A 22,326-nucleotide genomic window follows, 5' to 3' on the forward strand; every position below is an offset into this window, starting at 1 on the left:
ATCATTGCTGAAGGCCATATTCCTGCACTGTCCTCATAACCCTCTGCGTCATGAGGAACTAGAAATCTATAAATTTCTGCCTTGAACTTGGTCAATGAAGGAACATCTTCAGCCCTCTGCGGTAGAGAATTCTAAAGATTCACGACCCCCTAGGAGGAAGAATTCCTCTTCATCTCACTTGTAAATGGTTTGTCCCTTATTCTGAGACTGTTCCCCTGGTTCTAGGCCCTTCAGCCCATCTAAATTTACCCAATGAAGCCCTGTAAGGATTTTGTAAGTCTCAATGAGTGTACTGCACATTTTTTTGAAACTTGAGAGAATCCAAGGCTAATCCCTATGTACCCTTCACATAAGACAATCCAGCCTGCACAGGAATTAAGTCAGGAATTGTCTTTCTCAATCGCTACCTGTAACACAAGCCTGTTGTCGTCATTGTTAGTGAGACTGGTTGAGAGCTGGCCTACGTAGGGTCCAAACTGTGTCCTCTTTTGGATCACCTTCTTGGCAAATACACCGAGGACTGTGAGGAGGAGACAAATGACACAAAATTACATCAGAATCACATCACAGACCCAGCTGGTCCCCACCAGTGCTTCTGCTCCATTCAAATCGCATGTCTCCCTGTCAGCATCACCTCTATTGCTCTGTCCATCAATAGCTCTTCCTCCCAACCCTATCCCAAACCCACAAGGGAAAACTGCTTCTCAACGTCAACCCTTTTTGAAATTTATAGATCTCTTTCTATCAGGTTAGGAGGCCTATCCTGTTGAACCTCCCCCAGTGGATGGGTGCACATTGTGGTCCAACCAAGCTCCGGTAGGAGTTTAAAGTACAGATGGTGGGTCAATCACAAAGTAATAGCAAATGCATGGGCGTAGCTCAGGAATGTGAAGCCATGCACGCTGCAAGAGGCATCTCTGAACAATAGTCAAAATGGAAACATTATACACTTGTTCTGCTGTTGGTTGGTACATTGGCCTTGATAGACCGGAAGTCACTATGAACTAGCCTGCATACCAATAACTCCATGAACACGTCTGTGTACCCGCAGCTTTATTGGCTATTAGGAGCCTAACCTTCCCTGGGGCACCAGGAATTAAAATCTTTCAAGAGTTCACAGATTCAGTTAAGGACTATTATGACTCCAAGCCTTCTCTAATTCTGAGACACTATCGATTTACTCGGCAAATCGAGAAACAAAGGAATCCATATCGGGATTTTGACTAGGTTAAGATCACTGGCAGAGGGAAGTGACTTTGATTTAGCCCGTAATGAGATGCTGAAAGACTGGTAAGTGAGATAAATGATGTAACCATGCAAAAGCCCGTGTACATTATGAACAATTTAGTGTTGCCAAATTCCCTAACCTGCATATCTTTGGACTGTGGGAGGAAACCAGAGCACCTGGAGGAAACCCACACAGATACAGGGAGAATGTACAAACCCCTCCCTGTCCATCACAAAAAAGAAGGGATCTAACACTGATCTCTGTGGTATACTACTGCACACTGGGCTCCAATCACACAAACAGGCTTCTAATACCACCCTCTGTCACCTGCCACTAAGCCAACTTTGGATCCATCTCTGTGAACCAGTCTGTGAACTAATGTCGCTGTGTACTAGCCTGTGTACCAATGTGGCTAGTCCAATTCAGTTTAGGTTGATGTTAACTCCAAGATGTTGCCTCTTAGTCCCATTCCTTACTTTGCAACTGCTTCTGCCATGTATTCATTGTCATGTCCCCTTCTCCTCTGGTTTCGAACCATTCACCTCAACCTGTAAGAGGTACTTTAAGAACCCGAAGCACATTTGGCACAGTCTCTGTACTGGGCACTCACTGTGTTTGTTGACAGCTGGCATCTCCAATACTCGGAGGGCAAGGTAATGTGGAAGACTCAGCCTGGCACGGCTGGGAATGCTCCTGTCCTTCACCTTGATCAATGGTCCATGTATCCTACACTCTCCTGGCAGGCACTTCCCACAGTCCACGCACCCTATGACAACAACAACAACCTGCATTTATATAGCAGCTTTAATTGCAGCTGATCTAAAGACTGAACCATGAAAGAATAAAGAACAAAGAAAATTTACAGCCCAGGAACAGGCCCTTCAGCCCTCCAAGCCTGAGCTGATTCAAATGTGCTGTCTAAACCTATCAGTCAATTCCTAAGCATCTGTATCCCTCTGCTCCCCACCTACTCATGCATCTGTCCAGACACATCTTAAATGAATCTACCGTGCCTGCCTCTACCACCTCTGCTGGCAATGCATTCCAAACGCCCACCATCCTCTGTGTGAAGTACTTGCCACATGTATCCCCTTAAACTTTTAACCTCTCACACCTTGAAAGCATGACCTCTCGTTATTGAATCCTTCACCCTGGGAAAAAGCTTGTCTCTGTCCACTCTGTCTATACCCTTCATGATTTTGTAAGCCTCAATCAGGTCCCCTCTCAATCTCCTTTTTTTCTCCTGAAAATAAACCTAACTGACTCAACCTCTCTTCATAGCTAGCACCTTCCATACCAGGCAACGTCCTCGTACACCTTCTCTGCACTCTCTCCAAAGCGTCCACATCCTTTTGGTAATGTGGCGACCAGAACCGTACACAGTATTCTAAATGCGGCCAAACTAATGTCTTGTACAATTTTAACATGACTTGCCAGCTCTTATACTCAATACCCCGTCCAATGAAGGCAAGCATACCATATGCCTTCTTGACCACTCTATCCACCTGTGCAGCCACCTTCAGGGTACAATGGACCTGCACTCCCAGATCTCTCTGCCCCTCAATTTTTCCCAAGGCTCTTCCATTCATTGTATAATTCGCTCTAGAATTAGACTTGCCTAAATGCATCACCTCACATTTGTCTGGATTGAAAGCCATCTGCCACTTGTTCACCCAACTCTCCAGTCTATCTATATTCTCCTATATTCTCTGACAGTCCCTTACGCTTTCTGCTACTCCACAAATCTTCTTTTCATTTGCAAACTTGCTGATCATACCAACAGTGCCCTCTTCCAGATCATTTATGTATATTACAAACAACAGTGGCCCCAATACTGACCCCTGTGGAACACCACTGGTCACCTTTCTCCATTTCGAGAAATGCCCTTCAACTACTACTCTCTGTCTCCTGTTGCTCAACCAGTTCTTTATCCACCTAGCTAGAACACCCTGCATACCATATAACTACACTTTCTCCATTAGTCGACCACAGGGAACCTTTCAAATGCCTTACTAAAGTCCATGTATATGACATCAACAGCCCTTCCTTCATCTATCAACTTGGTCATTTCCTCGAAGAACTCTATCAAGTTGGTAAGGCACGGTCTCCCCCTCACGAAACCATGTTGCCTATCACTGATAACCTCATTCTTTTCTAAATATAAATAGATCCTATCTCTCAGTACCCTCTCCAGCAACTTCCCCACCACCGACGTCAGGCTAACTGATCTGTAGTTACCCGGGATATCCCTACTACCCATCTTGTACAGGGGGACAAGAAATTAAAGAATTAAAGTTCAGTATCGCGAAATAGCAAATTAGTGATCTCCAGCTGTGGGTTGACTCCTGTATGGGGCCACATACTTGCTTTTTGCTTTTGGACTCCAAGCTGGAAGATGGAAGTTGGTCATTGATATATCGCTATGGCAACCAGAAAAATATTTAAGAGCAAATAGGATTGTCTGGTGCACCCTGCAATTCTACATGATTATGCTATTTTATAGAATCCCTACAGTGTGGAAGCAGGGCATTCAGCCCATCAAGTCTCTGAAAAGCATCCCACCCAGATCTACCCTAACCCTGTAACTTCCCATGGCCAATCCACCTAACCTGCACATCTTTGGACTGTGGGAGGATACCAGAGTAACCAGAGGAAACCCACACAGCCATAGGGAGAATATGCAAACTCCACACAGACAGTTATTCAAGGCTAGAATTGAACCCACGTCCCTGGTGCTGTGATACAGCAGTGCTAACCACTGAGCCACCGTGTCACACGTTATACAGCAGTGACATGAATACTTTATGAGAATGGGTACACTAGGAGTTTTTAGTGAAGGAAAATCTGCCTAATGACAGCCTTTGTATTGGTCTGGCTGCAGTTTGTTAGGCCAGTGGGTGCTATGTACTCAGAACTATCTAGAAACATGTGAAGAAGGAGTATCTTTCACCATCTCTCTCTGTGACCGAAAGAGCAAAACAAAAACAAAATTCTAACAGAGGCAAAGATCTAGAGGTCCACCTAATGAACTATGCAATGAATGATCAATCATCCCTTTGCAGCCAACATCACGTCACCATCACTAAGAAAAAATTCAAAAAGATTGTGAGAAACTACCTGCCCCATGTTTTGGTCTGGACTTTGAGCGACAGAATTTGTTTCTCCCTGTCTATATCTTTTCATCTGGATAATTTGTGTCAAATCATCTGTACTTTATCTGTCCTATTTGTGAAAGAATGCTTGTCTGCTTGGGTTTTTAAGGTCATAGTTTAGGTTGAACTTCATTAAAAACTAATCCTGTTTTGTTTGCCATTTGTTGAATGAGTTTCATTTGTTAAATAAGTAGCTTTCTTCCTGTTAATAAGGAAAGCCAGTGTGAATTGATTTTGTCCTGAATAGCAGTGAATCAGGTGAATGAATTATTTTGGTTAGATATTTATGACGGCTTAGGAATTGTCGGGCTCTATTCTAGCACGTTCTTCTCTAGTGGATCAGGACCTGACTCTGATCATCTTCCAACATTCATTCAACTGGGGACTGATGTGTGTGAGTACTTTAAATGAGGAGTTCTGAATAAAACAATGAGCGACAAGTGAACACAAGTCAAACTTTCCAATATAATTTAAGACAAAGAGAAGAGTGAACTTACAGAGCTCGTCGGAGGACATGTTCGAGGAGGATATCTGCTGAGGAAAACACTGTTTAGTAAAACACATAGCGACAGTCCTTAATCCTTCCATAACTTTGCCAGTACGATTCCTTGTCTCACCATTTACTTTCATGATTCCATCAATCTCTTTGAAAGCTCTTGCCTTGGTTGGAATACAGAAGTCAATGAATTAAAGGAAAGAATCGGACTCGAGAGAAATCTCCCAAGCGCCATATAATTGAGACACTGCAACAACAACAAACAACCCACCACTTGCACTTAAAACACTGCTTTAATTAAACTGCTCCAAAGCACATCACTGCAGCATTATTGTGCACTGTTGAACAGCAACATAGGCAGACGTTAATTGACCAAAAGCTGGTCAAATGTGATAGGCTTTAAAGAGGAGGAAAGCGAGGTTGAGAAGTTTAGCAAGGCACTTGGGGCCTTGGCTGTCTGTGGGAGCTTGCTGTGTCCTGTGATTCTTCTGTTATACCAGAGACCATAATCTCTATTGTGTCCAAAGCAGATTCTGAGGACATGAAAGGCTCTATTTAAATGCAATCTATTTTTTTTTTAAAAAAACAGCCGCATTGATATCTCCATGGAACTTTAATCTCTTTCCCTGTAAATGGCAAACACACAACCCCTTGGGAAGAGTTTAGATCATTCTCCAGGGGGTTTTAAGCTGAAGCATCAAATTCTAGCAATGCCCTTCGCTGCTCAATCATCCCCTCCCAGATTCGCCAGTAACATTCTATGCTCACCACTACAACATTCCTGCAAACGACACTACATTTCTTTGATGTTTACTTTCATTCAGGCACAAGATATGGACTCCATTGATAACACCAGCATTTGAATCCCTCTCCTCACTGGCCCAACGATGGTATTGCTGAATCTTCTCATGTATTCAGCAGAAATACTTTGATACAACTGAGCGGCCATTTCGGAGAGAACTTGAGTTCTGGGTTGGAATTGAAATCACCCCTGTAGTGCAGAGTGGTCAGAACAGTCAGTTCGCTGCCCTAAAAGGTGATCAAATTAGATTTTTATGACACTGCTGATTCCAGCTTCTAACACCTAGTGCTTTCTTAAAACTGATATTATGGTGGAGTATACCTGATTATTAGCACAGACCTTGAAAGTAATTTAATGACTGCATCATAATTTGTTTCTATTTATTTCTGTCGACATCCAGTGAAAGCTGCAGTCAGCACTGGTGAGGAGTCTTCAGCGAGTCCATAAAACAGCCTTCAGAGCCTGAATCGGGAGTGAAATCTGAGTGAAATTCAGCAAATTTGGATCATGGGTCAACCCACAACGGACTGCAGCAGTTCAAGAAGGCAGCTCACCACCATCTTCTCAAGGGGCAACTAGCGACGGGCAATAAATGCTGGACCCAGCCAGTGACTCCAATGTCCCATGAATGAATAAAAAACACTTGCTCTTTTTGCTTCACCCCGCCACCCCCCCCACACACACACACTTCAGTGAGAGACCACAAGGTAACAATCTCACCAACAAGCAGTGGAGGGAAATAAATGGGGAATTTCAATCCCAGAAATTGGAACCTATTGCATTGAAACAAACTGTTCAGCTCAACTAATCTCTGCTGGTATTTATACTCTTCAAAAGCCTACTCCCAGTCCATTCACCTTATCTCAGCCTTCCACGGTATCTTTTTATCCCCATTTCTCTCATGTACTCATCTGGTTTTCTCAAGAGAGGAGTTTTACCCATGAGAGGAAAGGTGTGTCTGTTAGATTACCCATCCAGTCAGGTGCATTCTTGGAGGTTTCATCACAACTATTCCATTTTCCTGTCCCTCATCAGTACATGGCTCCTTATTGGGTCAGTTGGTCAAATGGCCTCTTCTCACACTCCATTTCTTTAGCTCAGTATCTTGCTCCATTCCACAACATCACACTGGACCCATTCCTGTGCTAGAACTGCATCATTGCACACTATCCTGATCGGGGCACAGATCTCAAGGGAGAGGCATGAATCATTGTCTGCTGAAAGGGTAGATCTGTCTAGATTGAGGGCTGGGTATGGATCTGTCTTGCTCAGTGAGGCACATCCATATGATATATAAAGATCATTTGAGAGAATGGATTTTCAAACAGTAGCATTTGGGATTGCTTTTCTGAAGAATTTTTTAGAAATAACTAGGTCAGATAATCCTTCTGAAATAGTGATCTAATTCAGTATAAGTTAGACAACAGAGAACCCTTGGAGTGTTAATAAAAGATTGTTTTTACTGCTTCTTTTATGACAGTTTGAGTAAACATTAAAGCTATTTGCTTATTTTTGATTAAGGACAAGGATTGTTGTTGCAACTTAAAGTTTTTCAGGCAGTTCAGAATAGACCTGAGAAGGTTCAGATAAATATAGTTAACTAAGCAAATATAATTTCTCTCTGAGAAACAAGTACAGTATATGACAGTTCAGGGAAAACATGGTTATTTTAGTCTAAAAGTTTAGTTTGTGAAACATCCAAACCAAAAGTATTTGGTTAGAAATCTGCAGGTTATTAAGAGCTGAGAAAGTTTAAACTCACAATTGATAGTTCACAGAAACAGAACTGGAGAGAATCAGTGAGACAAAATTTAAAAGATTTTATATGGAGGGGTAATTTCACTGGATTTGAGTCTCTGTAATGGATAGCTTCAGAAAACAGCTTGAGACTTTGTTTTGCAGTGTGTATCAAAACCGTTCAAACTGTGTTCCAGAATTAGAAAATCTTTTTACTTGACTTTTGTGTAATAACTTTCTATTCCATTGTTAATTAAAAAAACTGCAGTGTAGCATAACTATGTTTTATTGAATGACTACCATGTTATCTAAAATAAGACCTTTCATTCTAGGATTTGATTTATTCAGCTTGGATCCCAACAAGGAACACATTTTGTGGTCGATAAGGAGGGGAGCAAATATTAGGTCTGACTGCGGGGTGAATGATATGGTCATTAAAACAGTGATCGTATGACTTGACTTGTTAATCACCAGGCAGATCCTTCCAACACTTCACACCCACCTCTGAGGCATACTGCCACAAAAGCAACAGCAGTTTTCATAAATAAGGCAGTCTGAGGATCTCAGGAAGGGCAGGAAAATGAAGTTGAGAGTGCAATGGGAAGGTGATCGTATTAACACTGGACCTATTAATGCAGAGACATAGGTAATATCTGGGGGACCTGCATTCAAATCCTGCCATGGCGATTGGTGAAGTATGAATTCAATGCAATGAAATGAAAAGTCTAATGAAGACCATCGCTGATATTTGGGGGGAGGTGGGGGGGGCAGAAATCCATCTGAGTCACTAATGTGCTTTAAGAAAGGAATTCAGCCATCCTTATATGGTCTGGCATGCACGTGAATTCAGACCCACAACAATGTGGTGGATCTTATAACTACCCTCTGGGCAATTAGGGATGAATAATAAATGCTGGCCTAGCCAGTCATGTCCACATCAGGTGAATGAATAATAAAAATAAAAATCCTTGAACATATTATTCTTGGAAACTGTCTTCAATGCATTCTATGAATTCCTCCTCAGGGCTAAGTGCTAATCTGACTATCTCAATCTAACTGAAGATAAAATCACCCATGATTAATGTTGTGCTATTTCACATGCTCTCATTATCTCCTGATTTATTCTCAGCTTACTGTTAGGGGTTTATAGAAATCATTATGTTAAAGGTTAATTAAGAGTGCACTATAAATTGCTTACAGATTGAAATTTCTGAGTATGTTCTGAGAATGTCAGAGGGAAATGCTGTGGGGGGGGGCGGGGTTTGGCATGAATGCTTCTAATTTTTAAGCAAAATATTTTGAAATAACAAATTTGTGACTGTATGAACAAAGAATTTCACCACAATGTTGCCAATTCAGAGGTTCCAACAACACATCTCATTTTTGTTAAACAAAAGTAATCATAGAGTATGGGCCAAAGGCAGATATATGGAGTTAGGCACAGATCAGCCACAATCTCTCTGAATGGTGGAACAGGCTCGAAGGGCTGATGGGCCTACTCCTGTTCCAGTGAATAGACCAGCTTTGTTTGATATATTAGTCACATGTAATTCGAGGTATATATTACTGCATTTATGAAGATGTGATCTGAAATCTCGTATTAGTACGGTATGTGAATTTACACCTTTCCATGTTTTTATTGATGAAACATATTAAGCTGTGTATTCTTTGAGTGTTCTCTTGTTATTACCTTATGTATAAACCATCAAAATCCCATGATCAGATCCCAGTGACTCATATGTTGTTACTTTCAATCTTATTAGTTTCATGTGCAGAGTTCATGTGATACATTCTCATGTTTTCCAGCACCAGAGTCTCAACTCTTTAACACTGACGAAACAGTGCCTTCCACAGATCAAAAGAAATCAGTCTGAAAAAAATGTGGAACAACTCTTTTGTCGATAAACACACTCTTAATCGTTAAACAAGCTGCTGTGCTTCCAAGACCCTCCACTGTTTCTGCTTTAACCACCTAGCGGCGTTGTCACACTGAATTGATGGCCAATGTTTGGATATTTACAGTGCACGCAATGAACACAGCCTTTTAAAACAGCAGTGTCCAAGATGTTAGCCACGTGTGGCTAATTGGGAATCCAGATGTGAGATGGGGGTGGCACGGTGGTTTAGTGGTTAGCACTGTTGCCTCACTGCACCAGGGACCCAAGTTCAAGTCCTGCCTCGGGTAACTGTCTGTGTGGAGTTTGCATGTTTTCCCTGTGTCTGCGTGGGTTTCCTCCGGGTGCTGTGGTTTCCTCCCACTGTCCAAAGATGTGCAGGTTAGGTGAATTGGCCACGCTAAATTGCCTGCAGTGTTAGGTGGATTAGTCAGGGGGAAATGGGTCTGGGTGGGTTGCTCTTTGGAGGGTCAGTGTGGACTTGTTGGGCTGAAGGGCCTGTTTCCGCACTGTAGGGAATCTAATTATTGTATTCCTGATTTGTATTGTTTTTGTAGAAACTCTTTCATTGATCATTTGATCACAATACTCAGATTGCCAAGATATGTGTTTGTGAATTTTAACCTTTGTCAATATTTGTTTGGTAATAGATGAAGGCAGAGAATGCAATTTTTTTTTATCAATGTGGCTGCTTTATTTCCCTGGTTACTGGATAACAGTAGGATTACACATCGCCGAATCACAGTACTGTTCCAGTGCAGACGGAGGTTAGTGACCTCCGCCTCTCTGAATGAGCATTTCACTTTATAAAGATTCACTCAAGGGATGAGGGCATCTCTGGCTAGGAGAGCATTTACTACTCACCCCTAATTGCCCAGAGGGCAGCCCAGAATACTGCTGTCGGTCTGGAGTCACATACAGGTCAGACCAGGTAAGGATGGCAGATTTCTTTCCCTAAAGAACATCAGTCAACAAGATGTTATTTTTATGATATTTGAGAAAAGTTACATGGTCACCATTAGCATTTAATTCCAGATTTTCATACATTCAAATTCAAATTTCATAAATTCAAATTTCAACATCTACCATGGTGGGATTTGAACTTTTGTTCGCAGAACTTTGGCTTGGGGATTAGTGAAGATCTACTCTCCTTAATACTTCTTCAGTCTGCATGTTTGTGTATTTGCAAGTGTGTGTAAGTCTGTGGTTGTTTATGTGTGTGTAAATCTATGTCTGTGTATGTGTGTGCAAGTCTATGTTTGTGTATATGTGTCCATACATGTGTAAGTCTGTGTTTCTGTCTATATGTCCATGTGTGTGCAAGTCCCACTCTGCCGAGGACATGGAGGTCGTGGGCCTCCTTCACCGCCGCTCCCTCACCACCAGACGCCTGGAGGAAGAACGCCTCATCTTCCGCCTCGGAACACTTCAACCCCAGGGCATCAATGTGGACTTCAACAGTTTCCTCATTTCCCCTTCCCCCACCTCACCCTAGTTCTAAACTTCCAGCTCAGTAACTGTCCCCTTGACTTGCCCGGACTTGTCCTACCTGCCTATCTTCTTTTCCACCTATCCACTCCACCCTCTCCTCCTTGACTTATCACCTTCATCCCCTCCCCCACTCACCCATTGTACTCTATGCTGCTTTCTCCCCACCCCCACCCTCCTCTAGCTTATCTCTCCACGCTTCAGGCTCACTGCCTTTATTCCTGATGAAGGGCTTTTGCCCGAAACGTCGATTTCGAAGCTATTTGGATGCTGCCTGAACAGCTGCGCTCTTCCAGCACCACTAATCCAGAATCCTGTACCTGAATCTGTCAGTACATGTAAATCTCTGTGTTGCTGTACGTGTGTGTAGGTGCATGTATCTGTCTTCACACATGCATGGAAACCCACATATATTCTATATATTGACTACATTGTTGAAAGGACCAATGGAATTCACATTCTTAGCAGATTTTACGTTCTCTAAGTGTTCCAATCCCACTTTCCAGCACTTAGCTCATAGCCTTGAGCCTTTATGACATTTCAAGTATTCATCTGCCACCTTCAGGAATCAGTAGACAATCAGCCCAAGATCCCTGTGTTCCTCTCTCAGCTTTCTAGTGTCCTGCCATTCAGTGAATACTCCCTTGCCTTCTTACTTCTGCCAAATGAATCCTCTCACACTTTTCATCTGCCTCTGATCTGCTCACCAACCCAACCCATCTGTATCTTCCTGTAATCTAAGACCTTCTATTAACGACTCAGCTAATTTGCATATCATCCACAAACCAACTCAATAAACCCCCTGCACATCCTCCTCTACACTGTCTATCACAAACATGTAGGGATCCTGTACTGCGCACTGGGCTCCAGTCACACAAACAGCCTTCTAATACCACCTTCTGTCTCTGGTCACTAAGCCAACTTTAGATCCTTCCATCTACCTATTGCACTCTCAACTACCTTCTCCCCAGCTCCACCCTCCTCCTATTTATCTCTCCAACCCCGAGGCTTCCAGCCTCATTCCTGATGAAGGGCTCCTGCCAAAACGTCAATTTTCCTGCTCCTCGCATGCTGCCTGACCTGCTGTGCTTTTCCAGCACCACTCTAACCTTGACTCTGATCTCACTTTCACCTAGTTGATTTCGACCTTACTGCGAATCCTCTTGCAAGGATGCCTCCCTTGAAGAAGTTCTCCTCCTCTCTCCACAAGAATCTCAGTGAGTCTCTCTCTCTCTCTCACTGCAACCCCAGGTCATCTCCTCTGCCCTGAAGCTCTTCAACCATGTCCTGAAACAGACTCGAAGAACGCCTCATCTTCCGCCTCGGCACACTTCAACTCCAGGACATCAATACGGACTTCACTAGTTTCCTCATTTCCCCTCCCCCCACCTTACCCTAGTTTCAACCTTCTAGCTCAGCACCGTCCTCATGACCTGTCCCACCTGTCAATCTTCCTTCCCACCTATCCACTCCACCCTCCTCTCTGACCTATCACCTTTATCCCCAATTCCGTCCACCTACTGTCCTCCTAGCTACCTGCTCCTCAGCCCCACCCCCTCCCATTTATCTCTCCACCCCTGAGGCTCTCAGCCTCATTCCTGATGAAGTGCTCCTGCCTGATGATCTTCCTGCTCTTCCAATGCTGCCTGACCTGCTGTGCTTTTCCAGCACCACTCCAATCTCGACTGATTTCCAGCATCTGCAGTCCTCACTTTCGCCTTTGGATCCATCTTGACAAGTTACCCTGGATCTCAATGTCAGAAAACTTCCTAAAACTTTCTGTACAATTTTACAATCAAATTTGTTTGGCAAGATGGCCTAGTGGTATTATCACTTAACTATTAATCCAGACACCCAGGTAACATATCTGGGTTCAAACCCAGCCACACAGATGGTAAAATTTGAATTCAATTTATTTTCAAAAATCTGGAATTTGATAATCATAATCCATTGTCCATTGTTGGGACAAACCCATCTGCTTCACCTTAGGGAAGGAAACTGCTATCCTTAACTGGTCTGGACTTCAGACCCACAGCAATGTAGTTGACTCATACCTGCCCTCTGGGCAGTTAGGGATGGGCAATAAATGCTGGCCTAGCCAGTGATGCCTTCATCTCGGGAATGATTAAAAAAAACTGTGTGTGCTGGTTCAGAAACAGTGGTGTGGTATTATAAGAAAGGGTCAGTGACGTTCCATTCAACATTCAATCATCATCCTTCTCGTTCACTGTCTGCGTTTCAAATCTTAATTTTAAGATTCTCATCTTATTTTCAAATCTCTCTGTGGCTTCACTGTGTTCTCTATGACCACCTCAAGTCCCATAATTCTCCAAAATCTCTGCATTCTTCCAATTCTGGCCTGTTGCACATCATCACCGTTCATGGCTGTGCCTTCAAGCTCTGGAATTCCCTCCCTAAATCTCTTCTCTTTCTTTACCATTGTCTTTAAAATCCTATTTTCATCTATCCTACCAGCTAGAGCTTTTGCACAGCTTTGATCTGCCCCTAATGCATCCTTGGTTTGAATTACTTCAGCAAATGGAACAATAGACCAGTGAGCCTGATGTCGGTGGTGGGCAAGTTGTTGGAGGGAATCCTGAGGGACAGGATGTACATGTATTTGGAAAGGCAAGGACTGATTAGGGATAGTCAACATGGCTTTGTGCGTGGGAAATCATGTCTCACAAACTTGATTGAGTTTTTTGAAGAAGTAACAAAGAGGATTGATGAGGGCAGAGCAGTAGATGTGATCTATATGGACTTCAGTAAAGCGTTCGACAAGGTTCCCCATGGGAGACTGATTAGCAAGGTTAGATCTCACGGAATACAGTGAGAACTAGCCATTTGGATACAGAACTGGCTCAAAGGTAGAAGACAGAGGGTGGTGGTGGAGGGTTGTTTTTCAAACTGGAGGCCTGTGACCAGTGGAGTGCCACAAGGATTGGTGATGGGTCCTCTACTTTTTTGTCATTTATATAAATTATTTAGATGCGAGCATAAGAGGTACAGTTAGTAATTTTGCAGATGTCCCCAAAATTGGAGGTGTAGTGGACAGCGAAGAGGGTTACCTCAGATTACAACAGGATCTGGACCAGATGGGCCAATGGGCTGAGAAGTGGCAGATGAGTTTAATTCAGATAAATGCGAGGTGCTGCATTTTGGGAAAGCAAATCTTAGTAGGACATATACACTTAATGGTAAGGTCCTAGGGAGTGTTGCTGAACAAAGAGACCTTGGAGTGCAGGTTCATAGCTCCTTGAAAGTGGAGTTGCAGGTAGATAGGATAGTGAAAAAGTCGTTTGGTATGCTTTCCTTTATTGGTCAGAGTATTGAGTACAGGAGTTGGTAGGTCATGTTGTGGCTGTACAGGACATGGGTTAGGCCACTGTTGGAATATTGCATGCAATTCTGGTCTCCTTCCTATCGGAAAGGTGTGTGAAACTTGAAAGGGTTCAGAAAAGATTTACAAGGATGTTGCCAGGGTTGGAGGATCTGAGCTACAGGGAGAGGCTGAACAGGCTGGGACTATTTTCCCTGGAGCATCAGAGGCTGAGGGGTGACCTTATAGAGGTTTACAAAATTATGAGGGCCATGGATAGGATAAATAGACAAAGTCTTTTCCCTGGGGTGGGGGAGTCCAGAACTAGAGGGCATAGGTTTAGGGTAAGAGGGGAAAGATATAAAAGAGACCTAAGGAGCAACCTTTTCACGCAGAGTGTAGTACGTGTATGGAATGAGCTGACAGAGGAAGTGGTGGAGGCTGGTACAATTTCAACATTTAAGAGGCATTTGGATGGGTATATGAATAGGAAGGGTTTGGAGGGATATGGGCCGGGTGCTGGCAGATGGGACTAGATTGGGTTGGGATATCTGATCAGCATGGGTGGGTTGGACCGAAGGGTCTGCTTCCACGCTGTACATCTCTACGACTCTATGCCACATAAATGAACGTAGTTGTAACATGGTGACAGTGACTGTATGTCCAAAACGGAAGCATCGATTGGAAAATACTTTTGGCTTTTGTCAGCATTGCTCAGTAAATAACAGACAGGGAGATTCTGAGTCTGTACAATGAAGTATATTTACAAAATAAATCTCTTAATTTCTATAGTATCATTCACAGCCTCAGAACATTGTTACCTCTCAGGAAATTCAGTCAATGCTGCAAAATAGGAAATGTTGCTGACAACATGCTCACAATTTTCCACATACAACAATGAGATGGATGGTCAGTTTTGGATTACTCTGAGACATTGGGAAAATTATATGCGTTATTTTTGAGGATGAGCTTTTACGTCCATCCGAGGGTGTAGGCATGCATTTGTTTAACACCTCATCTTATATTAAACAAGAATGCATTACCCTCTGAACCAAAGTGAAATATTGCTGCAAAACCAGAAAGTCCATTAAAACTTTCTGCCTTACACTCATCAGGACAGATACAAGAGTATCAAATTTCAAACTGAGCAACAATTTACGCTCTATGAGAAAAGTGTGCTGATTGGTAGATAAGCTAAGATATTTCTATAGAGAATGTACCAGGGAATTGTTGCTGATGTGCTTCTGAGAACAGGGTCCTACCTATATACATATGTAACTTCAAACAAGTGTCAGTGAGTCACAATGACTAGAAATCTTAAATTAATTATTAGTGAAATCCTTAGCACATTTGGGATTGTTCAGCAAGTACTGTCCAACCGTGCAGTCACATCTAATGAGTTGTTATAAGTTTTGTAAGTGGCGTCTGGTTGGTCTGGTCAGTATGCTACCTGCTACAAACAGACCGAAAGTGTGGATTTATACAATCCACAATGAGATATTAAGTCAGAAGACCTATGCATTCAGCATTGCACCAGCACAGAAATTCATACCTCTTCATTCTCATTTGTAAGACTGGAATAACATCCCTTTATCTTGACTGCACCATCTTGTACATGGAGACTATCACTTGTATTGCTAGTGCATAGTGGCTGTTCAAATAGTTCAAAGAAAACCTTTTCTTATGCAGTACAAATTGTTATTATAAATTGTCGAAGTTTGGTATTCTTGCAGCTGTGCTGATGAGTGCAACCAAAAAAGCTTTGGCAATATTGTCTTGATTTTCAGAATTAAGTGTTGTCTGTGGTCAGTTTGCACGTGCAAGTTTTCTTTTGTTGAATTGGCTGCAAAACTGAGATTTTAGAAACTGACTCCAGAGAATTATCTAATATATATAGGATCATAGACTCATGGAATCCCGACAGAGTGTAGGCAGGTCATTTGGCCCATCAACTCCACATGACCCTCTGAAGAGCATCCCACCCACACCCACCCCTCCAGCTTATCCCTGTAACCCTGCATTTCCCATGGTTAACCCATCGAACCCACACAGCACTGAACACTATGGACAATTTAGCATTACACAGGGAGAATGTGCAAACTCCACACAGACAGCCGGTCAGAGCTTGTGACTACATTGTGACTGTTGACACAGGAAAAGCAAATGAGGTAAATCTTGATCAGCAACAGGAAAAGTTGGAAGAGAAGCAGGAACCAAACACTGAGACAGCAGGAATTAAGTTCAAAACAAGCAGGATGTACTCATGAGGATGCTTTTAACTGACCGCTGACCTATCAGTCACTTACTCCTCAGTCACTCTGGCCCAGCTTACATCTTGGTGGTCAACTTTATTCTTCAACTTGTGTTAGAAACTCAAAACTGAATTGAAAGTCTTCATCCTGCACTAAATTTAATTCACTCATTCATTTCACACAGTTGTGTTAAAGCATCCAACAGGAAAGTTTTCACCCAAAAGGCGAGGATTCCATATGGTTAAAACCAACACCATCTTCTGAGAGTCCATGCGCATGGGAATTGCAAGCATTTCATTGTCTCAAGGGGGCTTTTGTGGAGCGTGATCATGACCCTCCCTCTGGGCTTGAGGTTCAAGTCCCAGCTGCTCCAGAGGTATGTCAAAACATATTTGAACAGCAGGTCCAAAATATTCGTTTTTCTGACATAAAACTTTGGTCAAGGTGATCAGAAACCCCTGCAAATGGGTGTAAAACAATTGAGTTTCCACACATAGCAAGACCCTAATAAATCTAGGGACCATGAGAGCTTTTTTGCCAGGGTTTTGTGTTTGTGTGACTGAGGAGGCAACATCATAGCCAAGTGCCTAATCTGAAGATCAGGAATGGCAAGAGAGGGAAACAACAACTTGTGCTGTCTTCACCCTCTGCTATGCTGGATGTTGCAATGTTATGTACAGAGCGAGGTGGGAGTGAAGAAAGCAGAGAGAGGAAATTATTTTTTCACAAAAGAGATCAGAATTACCACAGACTCTCCACGTATAAATAGAGGCCGAGTTGGTGTTGGGATACCAGCCTCTGTGGAGTTATTTCAGTGGCGATGAGAGAAAAGCACACTCCTGAAGAAACTCACTCGTAACAGTCATCTTCAAATTGAGGTAAGCACTTCTGGTATTATGCCATTATTTGGGAAACTTGACTCATTCGATCCTGCTGTCAAAGACTAAGCCCAGTTTGTTGAAAGAATGCATTATTTTTTCTGGGCAAATGACATTGGGGCAGATGGAAAGCAACAAGTAATTCTCCTGACAGCCTGTGGACCCACAGCTTTTTTGGTTATTAGGAGCTTGACTTTTCCTGGGGCACCTGATACTAAAACCTTTTGAAGGTAGGTGGATTTCGTTAAGGAATATTATGACCCCCGAGCCTCCACTCATTCTGAGACACTATCAATTTACTCGGCAAATGAAGAAACAAGGGAATCCGTATCAGGATTTTTGACTAGGTTAAGATGACTGGCAGAGGCATGTGACTTTGATTTAACCCTTAACGAGATGCTGAGAGACTGTTTGGTAAACGGGTTAATGATGTAATCATTGAGCCTACTAGCTGAAGCCCAGGCAGACTTCAAACAGGCACTACAGCTGGCTTTATCATTGAAAACTGTGGCAAGTGCAGCATGTGAGTTGTAGGGTATTCCGATGGAAGTGGAGACTCTCGCCAGGCTGACCGAGCTTGGGGAACACCGCTTAAGTGAAGATGATTGCACAGCCTCACTGAGGACATAATCTGAACAGAGGGACTCTCGATCACCCCACAGTAAAACCCCAAAACAAAGCCAAGCCTCAACCAAACGGTTAATATCTTCTTCACGATCTCGACTGGCAAGTCACTGTAGTTGCTGCTGGTATGTGGACTCGAGACAGCAAAGGAGTCCTCCCAGACCTGAACTGAATAAGATAACTCACACATCGGTATCCAGGAGAGTGCGCATTCTGGAACATCCACCTACATCTGGTTTGGAACAGTTAAATTGTTCAGCAACATCCAAATCAGAACCAATCAAAATAAACATCTGGTTAACTGGTCACCTGGTTCTAATGGAGATCAATTCTGCCGCAGGCATTTCAGTGATTGCTGAACCAGTCCTTTACAAACTCGTTCTGGATTCCACCCTTACGCTTGCACAAGACCAGAGCGAGACTGAGAACTGAAACCTTTACAGATTAACGATACAACTCTGGTTCCAGTCTGTTATGAGAAGCAGCTGGTTCACTTTCCACTGATTGAAGTAAAAGGCTCGGGCCCAAGCTTGATGAGGTGAAGTTGATGAGGTTGAGAAGTATTCCCTTGCATTGACTCAACATTTTTTGATTAGAAAGTGGCTACCCGAGTGAAGTCCTAATTAAATACCCAGAGGTTTTTCAGGAAGGTCTAGGGACTACCAAAAGAGGCATGGCCACTTTAAATGTTGACCAGGAAGCAATTCCATGTTTCTTCAAGATTTGCACAATGCCATTTACCTTATGGGCAAAAGTAGAGGCTGAAATCAGGAGGCTGGAAAACGAAGGAATCCTAGATTTCCACATCTAGGAAGGGGAGTGTGTTGTTGTTCTCTTCCGTTCTGGTGAAATTTATGCCAGTAAGGATGTTGTTAATGATATTGTAGGTTTCCTCTAATTTGTTCCATTTCATTATGACAAAGGTGTTGCCCACATAGCGGACCCAAAGTTTGGGTCGGATCATGGGGAGGGCTGTTTGTTCTAGTCTCTGCATAACTACTTCTGCCATGAATCCTGACACTGGTGATCCCATGGGTGTCCCGTTGATTTGTTTGTAGGTCTTGTCACTGAAGGTGAAGTGGGTAGTGAGGCACAAGTCTGATAGCTTGAGGATGCTGTTCTTGCTGATGGAGTTGGTGCTGTCTGGTGTCTGTGTCTTTGGTTCATTTCATAGTGAGATCAGTGTTTCTTTGGCCGGAGTGATATTAAGGTACACAAACCAGGCACCTCCCCCCCACCCCCCCCCACCCCACCCTGACCCATCGTCTCACATACAGACTAGCAAAGGAGCTTCACTGTAAACGGAAGCACCTGGTAGAAGACTCATGCTCCTCCATGCACTCCATCCAAGAATTCCTGAACATCATCAAAGACACCAAGATAGAAGAGGACAAAGTAATTGTCTCTTTCGATGTTATTGTCTCCTATTCACATCAAAGAAACACCGACCTCACTACTAGATGAAATGTTGACTCTCCTGCCCCTCGGATGCTGCCTCACCTGCTGCGCTTTTCCAGCACCACACTCTCGACTCTGATCTCCAGCATCTGCAGTCCTCACTTTCTCCACAGTGGAATGAACAGCCAACGGAGAGCTGCAGACCAGCGTCGACAGGAAAACAACACATACAGACCAGATACTCAACTACATAGCAATCATCCCAACACCCACAAATGGAACTGCATCAGGACATTATTTAAATGGGCTACAACACACTACAGCACCCAGGAACTACGAGCAGCAGAAGAAAAATACCTTTACAGTGCATTCATGAAGAAAGGGTACCCAATAAACTCATCCAAGGCCTGCTCCCTGGATGCTGTCTGACCTGCTGTGCTTTTCCAGCACTACTCTAATCTGGACTCTAATCTCCAGCATTTGTAGTACCCACTTCCATCCAATAAACACAGTCCGCCAATTCTTAAACAACAAACCCAAATAAGAAGACACAACACACCCATAGAGTCTAGCCGCACCACCATACATCAGAGACATCTTGGAAATGTCTACCAGACTACTCCGACCTCTTGGCATCATGGTAACCTACCAACACACAGAAACAGCTCCTGATAAACCTAAAGGACGTGTACCAACAACCGACGAATCGAATGCCATTTATAAAATACCCTGCAAGAACTGCAACAAACACTACATTGAACAGACAGACATGAAACTAGCCATCAGGATACATGAGCACCAACTAGCTACCAAAAGACATGGAGCAGCTATCACTAGTATTGTTACACACAGACGAAGAAGGACACCACTTCGACTGGGACAATATATCTCTCCTAGCACAGGCTAAACAGAGACACAGACGGCAATTCCTAGAGGCCTGGCAATCAAACCGGAACTCATCAACAAACACATCGATTTGGACCCCAATAACCAACCTCAGAGAAAAAGAACCGGAAATGAGATCACCCACCTTAATAGACCAAGAGGCATAAACAGCAAGCAAGACAGAACACCAGTGCTTCAACAGAGGCTCACTGATGATGTTTCCTACCATGGTGATGAAATATCTGAGAACAAATCTACCAGCTCAGTGAGAAAACTTACAACCTGATACCTCGGAAATGGAGATGGACACAGTGGATATCGCTGCCTCGATGTCTTTGCCGGCTGAAGAGAAGAATGAATTTCTTCTGAGATGATCTGGGCGCAAGGCGAGCTGCTGTACGTTACATGCCACCTGTATCCGGGGCAGAGTTGGAAGAACCTGGCCCGGTGCTAACCCCCCCCCCCCCCCCCCCCACCCCCACCCGCCCCAGGAGCAGCTAGAAAAAAGAACCAGCCTATATCCTCAGACTCAGAGGCGGAGGGAGGTAGTGATTGTAATAAGGTCAGGCAACTGGACCTCATAGAATATGTATTCCCTGATTGGGGTTTTATCCTGATCCATTCAGGGGGCCCTGGCTGACAGATATAAACAGAGTGTCAGAGGGTGTGTTCACTCTAAGGAAGCTGGATCGGTGTCAAGGACTCTGCACGTATAAATAAAGGGTGACTTGGTGACAGGATCCCAGCCTCCTTGGGGTTATTTCAGGAATGGTGTATTGTAGCTCTGAATCTCCTGCTGAATGAGGTTGAGATAACTGTGTTAAAGTAGCAGACTGCTGCCTGTCAGCTCTACACGTTGGCTATGTCACATTTCACAAGGCATCCAGGGTACATAAATAGGAAGGGTTTGGTGGGATATGGACCAAATGTTGGTAAATGGGACTGGGTCAGATTAGGATGTCTGGTCAGCGTGGACAAGTTGGAGCGAAGGGTCTGTTTCCGTGCTATCTGACTTTATAACAATTATATAATAATTTATGACCATTCATAAAATTCTGGTGAACAGAAGAGGTCGAAATGGAGCCGCAATTGTATCTGCAAAAACATTGGCCAGGGAGAAAGAGAGAGAGAAAGCGAGCGAGCAAGGGTTATGAGTTGTAGATTACTTTCCAAAATAAACAGACTCTAAGATTGACTCCTCACCCCAGAACGTGTATAGGGTCTCTCGATCCCACAGTATAAGCCACACACAAGAGCAAAAGGAAGAATTCACCAAATTGCAAGTTCCCTCGATGTGATGTTGTTGAAATCAGCAAAGCAGGAACAGTGTAATGATAGCATCTAATTATTCATAAATAGAATAAACGCACTCCAGATGCAAATGATAGCTGCAATGAAAGCCATTAGTATTCTCCCTGCCTCCCAGAATGATGCAAACAGCGAATTGAAATAATTTACTTTTCATTGGATATCCGGGCGGGGAGAGGAGACAGAAGGAAGACTGCGGAAAGAGAGAAAGAGAGAGAGAAGTTCAGAAACTCCAGCTCTGGGTCAGGAGTTGCAGTTTTGCATTGTCAGAGAACATGCTGCCGAGAGGGGAACTCACCCGCATCGCCCCCCTCCCCTCATTCACACCTCCTCCGAACGGCCTCTCTCTCTGCTCCTCACTGCTCCCCGAGGGTCCCTCCGTCCCTTCCCGTACAACAGGCAGACCAACTGGACCAGATCCTGGGGGCGGGATTCACAAAGGAAGTTCCAATTGTTCACAAATGAAACCTACCAGTCACTGAGAGCTGCAGGGGGCCCAGGGACGTGGGAAGGGGGAAGGAGAAGAGGAGGGGCGATATTACTGTTGTAACTCACACACACAATACTCACTAACACAAAGACTGCTGAATAACACGCATACATTCTTCACTAACATACAGAAGACTGAATAACACACATAGTCTAGACGAGAGTGGTGCTGGAAAAGCACAGCAGTTCAGGCAGCATCCAAGGAGCAGGAAAATCGACGTTTCGGGCAAAAGCCCTTCATCAGGAATAGAGGCAGGGTGCCTGCAGAGCGGAGAGATAAATGAGATGGAGGTGGGGAGAAAGTAGCATAGAGTACAATAGATGATTGGGGGAGGGGATGGAGGGGATAGGTCAGAGAGGAGGGTGAGGGAAGGT

The 22,326-nt window shown here is 43.7% G+C and overlaps 1 protein-coding gene across 9 annotated transcripts in view; it reads right to left on the reverse strand.

The window, feature by feature from the left end:
* Positions 1 to 22,080, reverse strand: part of LOC140482722 (zinc finger protein PLAG1-like) — a 35,943-nt gene extending 13,863 nt beyond the window's left edge. For 2 of the 9 annotated variants that reach the window (XM_072580277.1, XM_072580269.1), the window contains exons 1-3: positions 4,878 to 10,166; positions 1,839 to 1,994; positions 408 to 520 (exon numbers count right to left, since the gene is read on the reverse strand). In XM_072580277.1, coding sequence (XP_072436378.1) covers positions 408 to 520; positions 1,839 to 1,994; positions 4,878 to 5,010 — 402 coding nt within the window. In that variant the 5' untranslated portion in view covers positions 5,011 to 10,166. The other 7 variants (XM_072580271.1, XM_072580270.1, XM_072580272.1 and 4 more) reach the window with 7 other exon arrangements.
* Positions 22,081 to 22,326: the final 246 nt, after the last annotated feature.

The sequence above is a fragment of the Chiloscyllium punctatum genome, chromosome 11 (assembly GCF_047496795.1).
Source record: "Chiloscyllium punctatum isolate Juve2018m chromosome 11, sChiPun1.3, whole genome shotgun sequence".
In the NCBI taxonomy this organism is placed as follows: domain Eukaryota; kingdom Metazoa; phylum Chordata; class Chondrichthyes; order Orectolobiformes; family Hemiscylliidae; genus Chiloscyllium; species Chiloscyllium punctatum.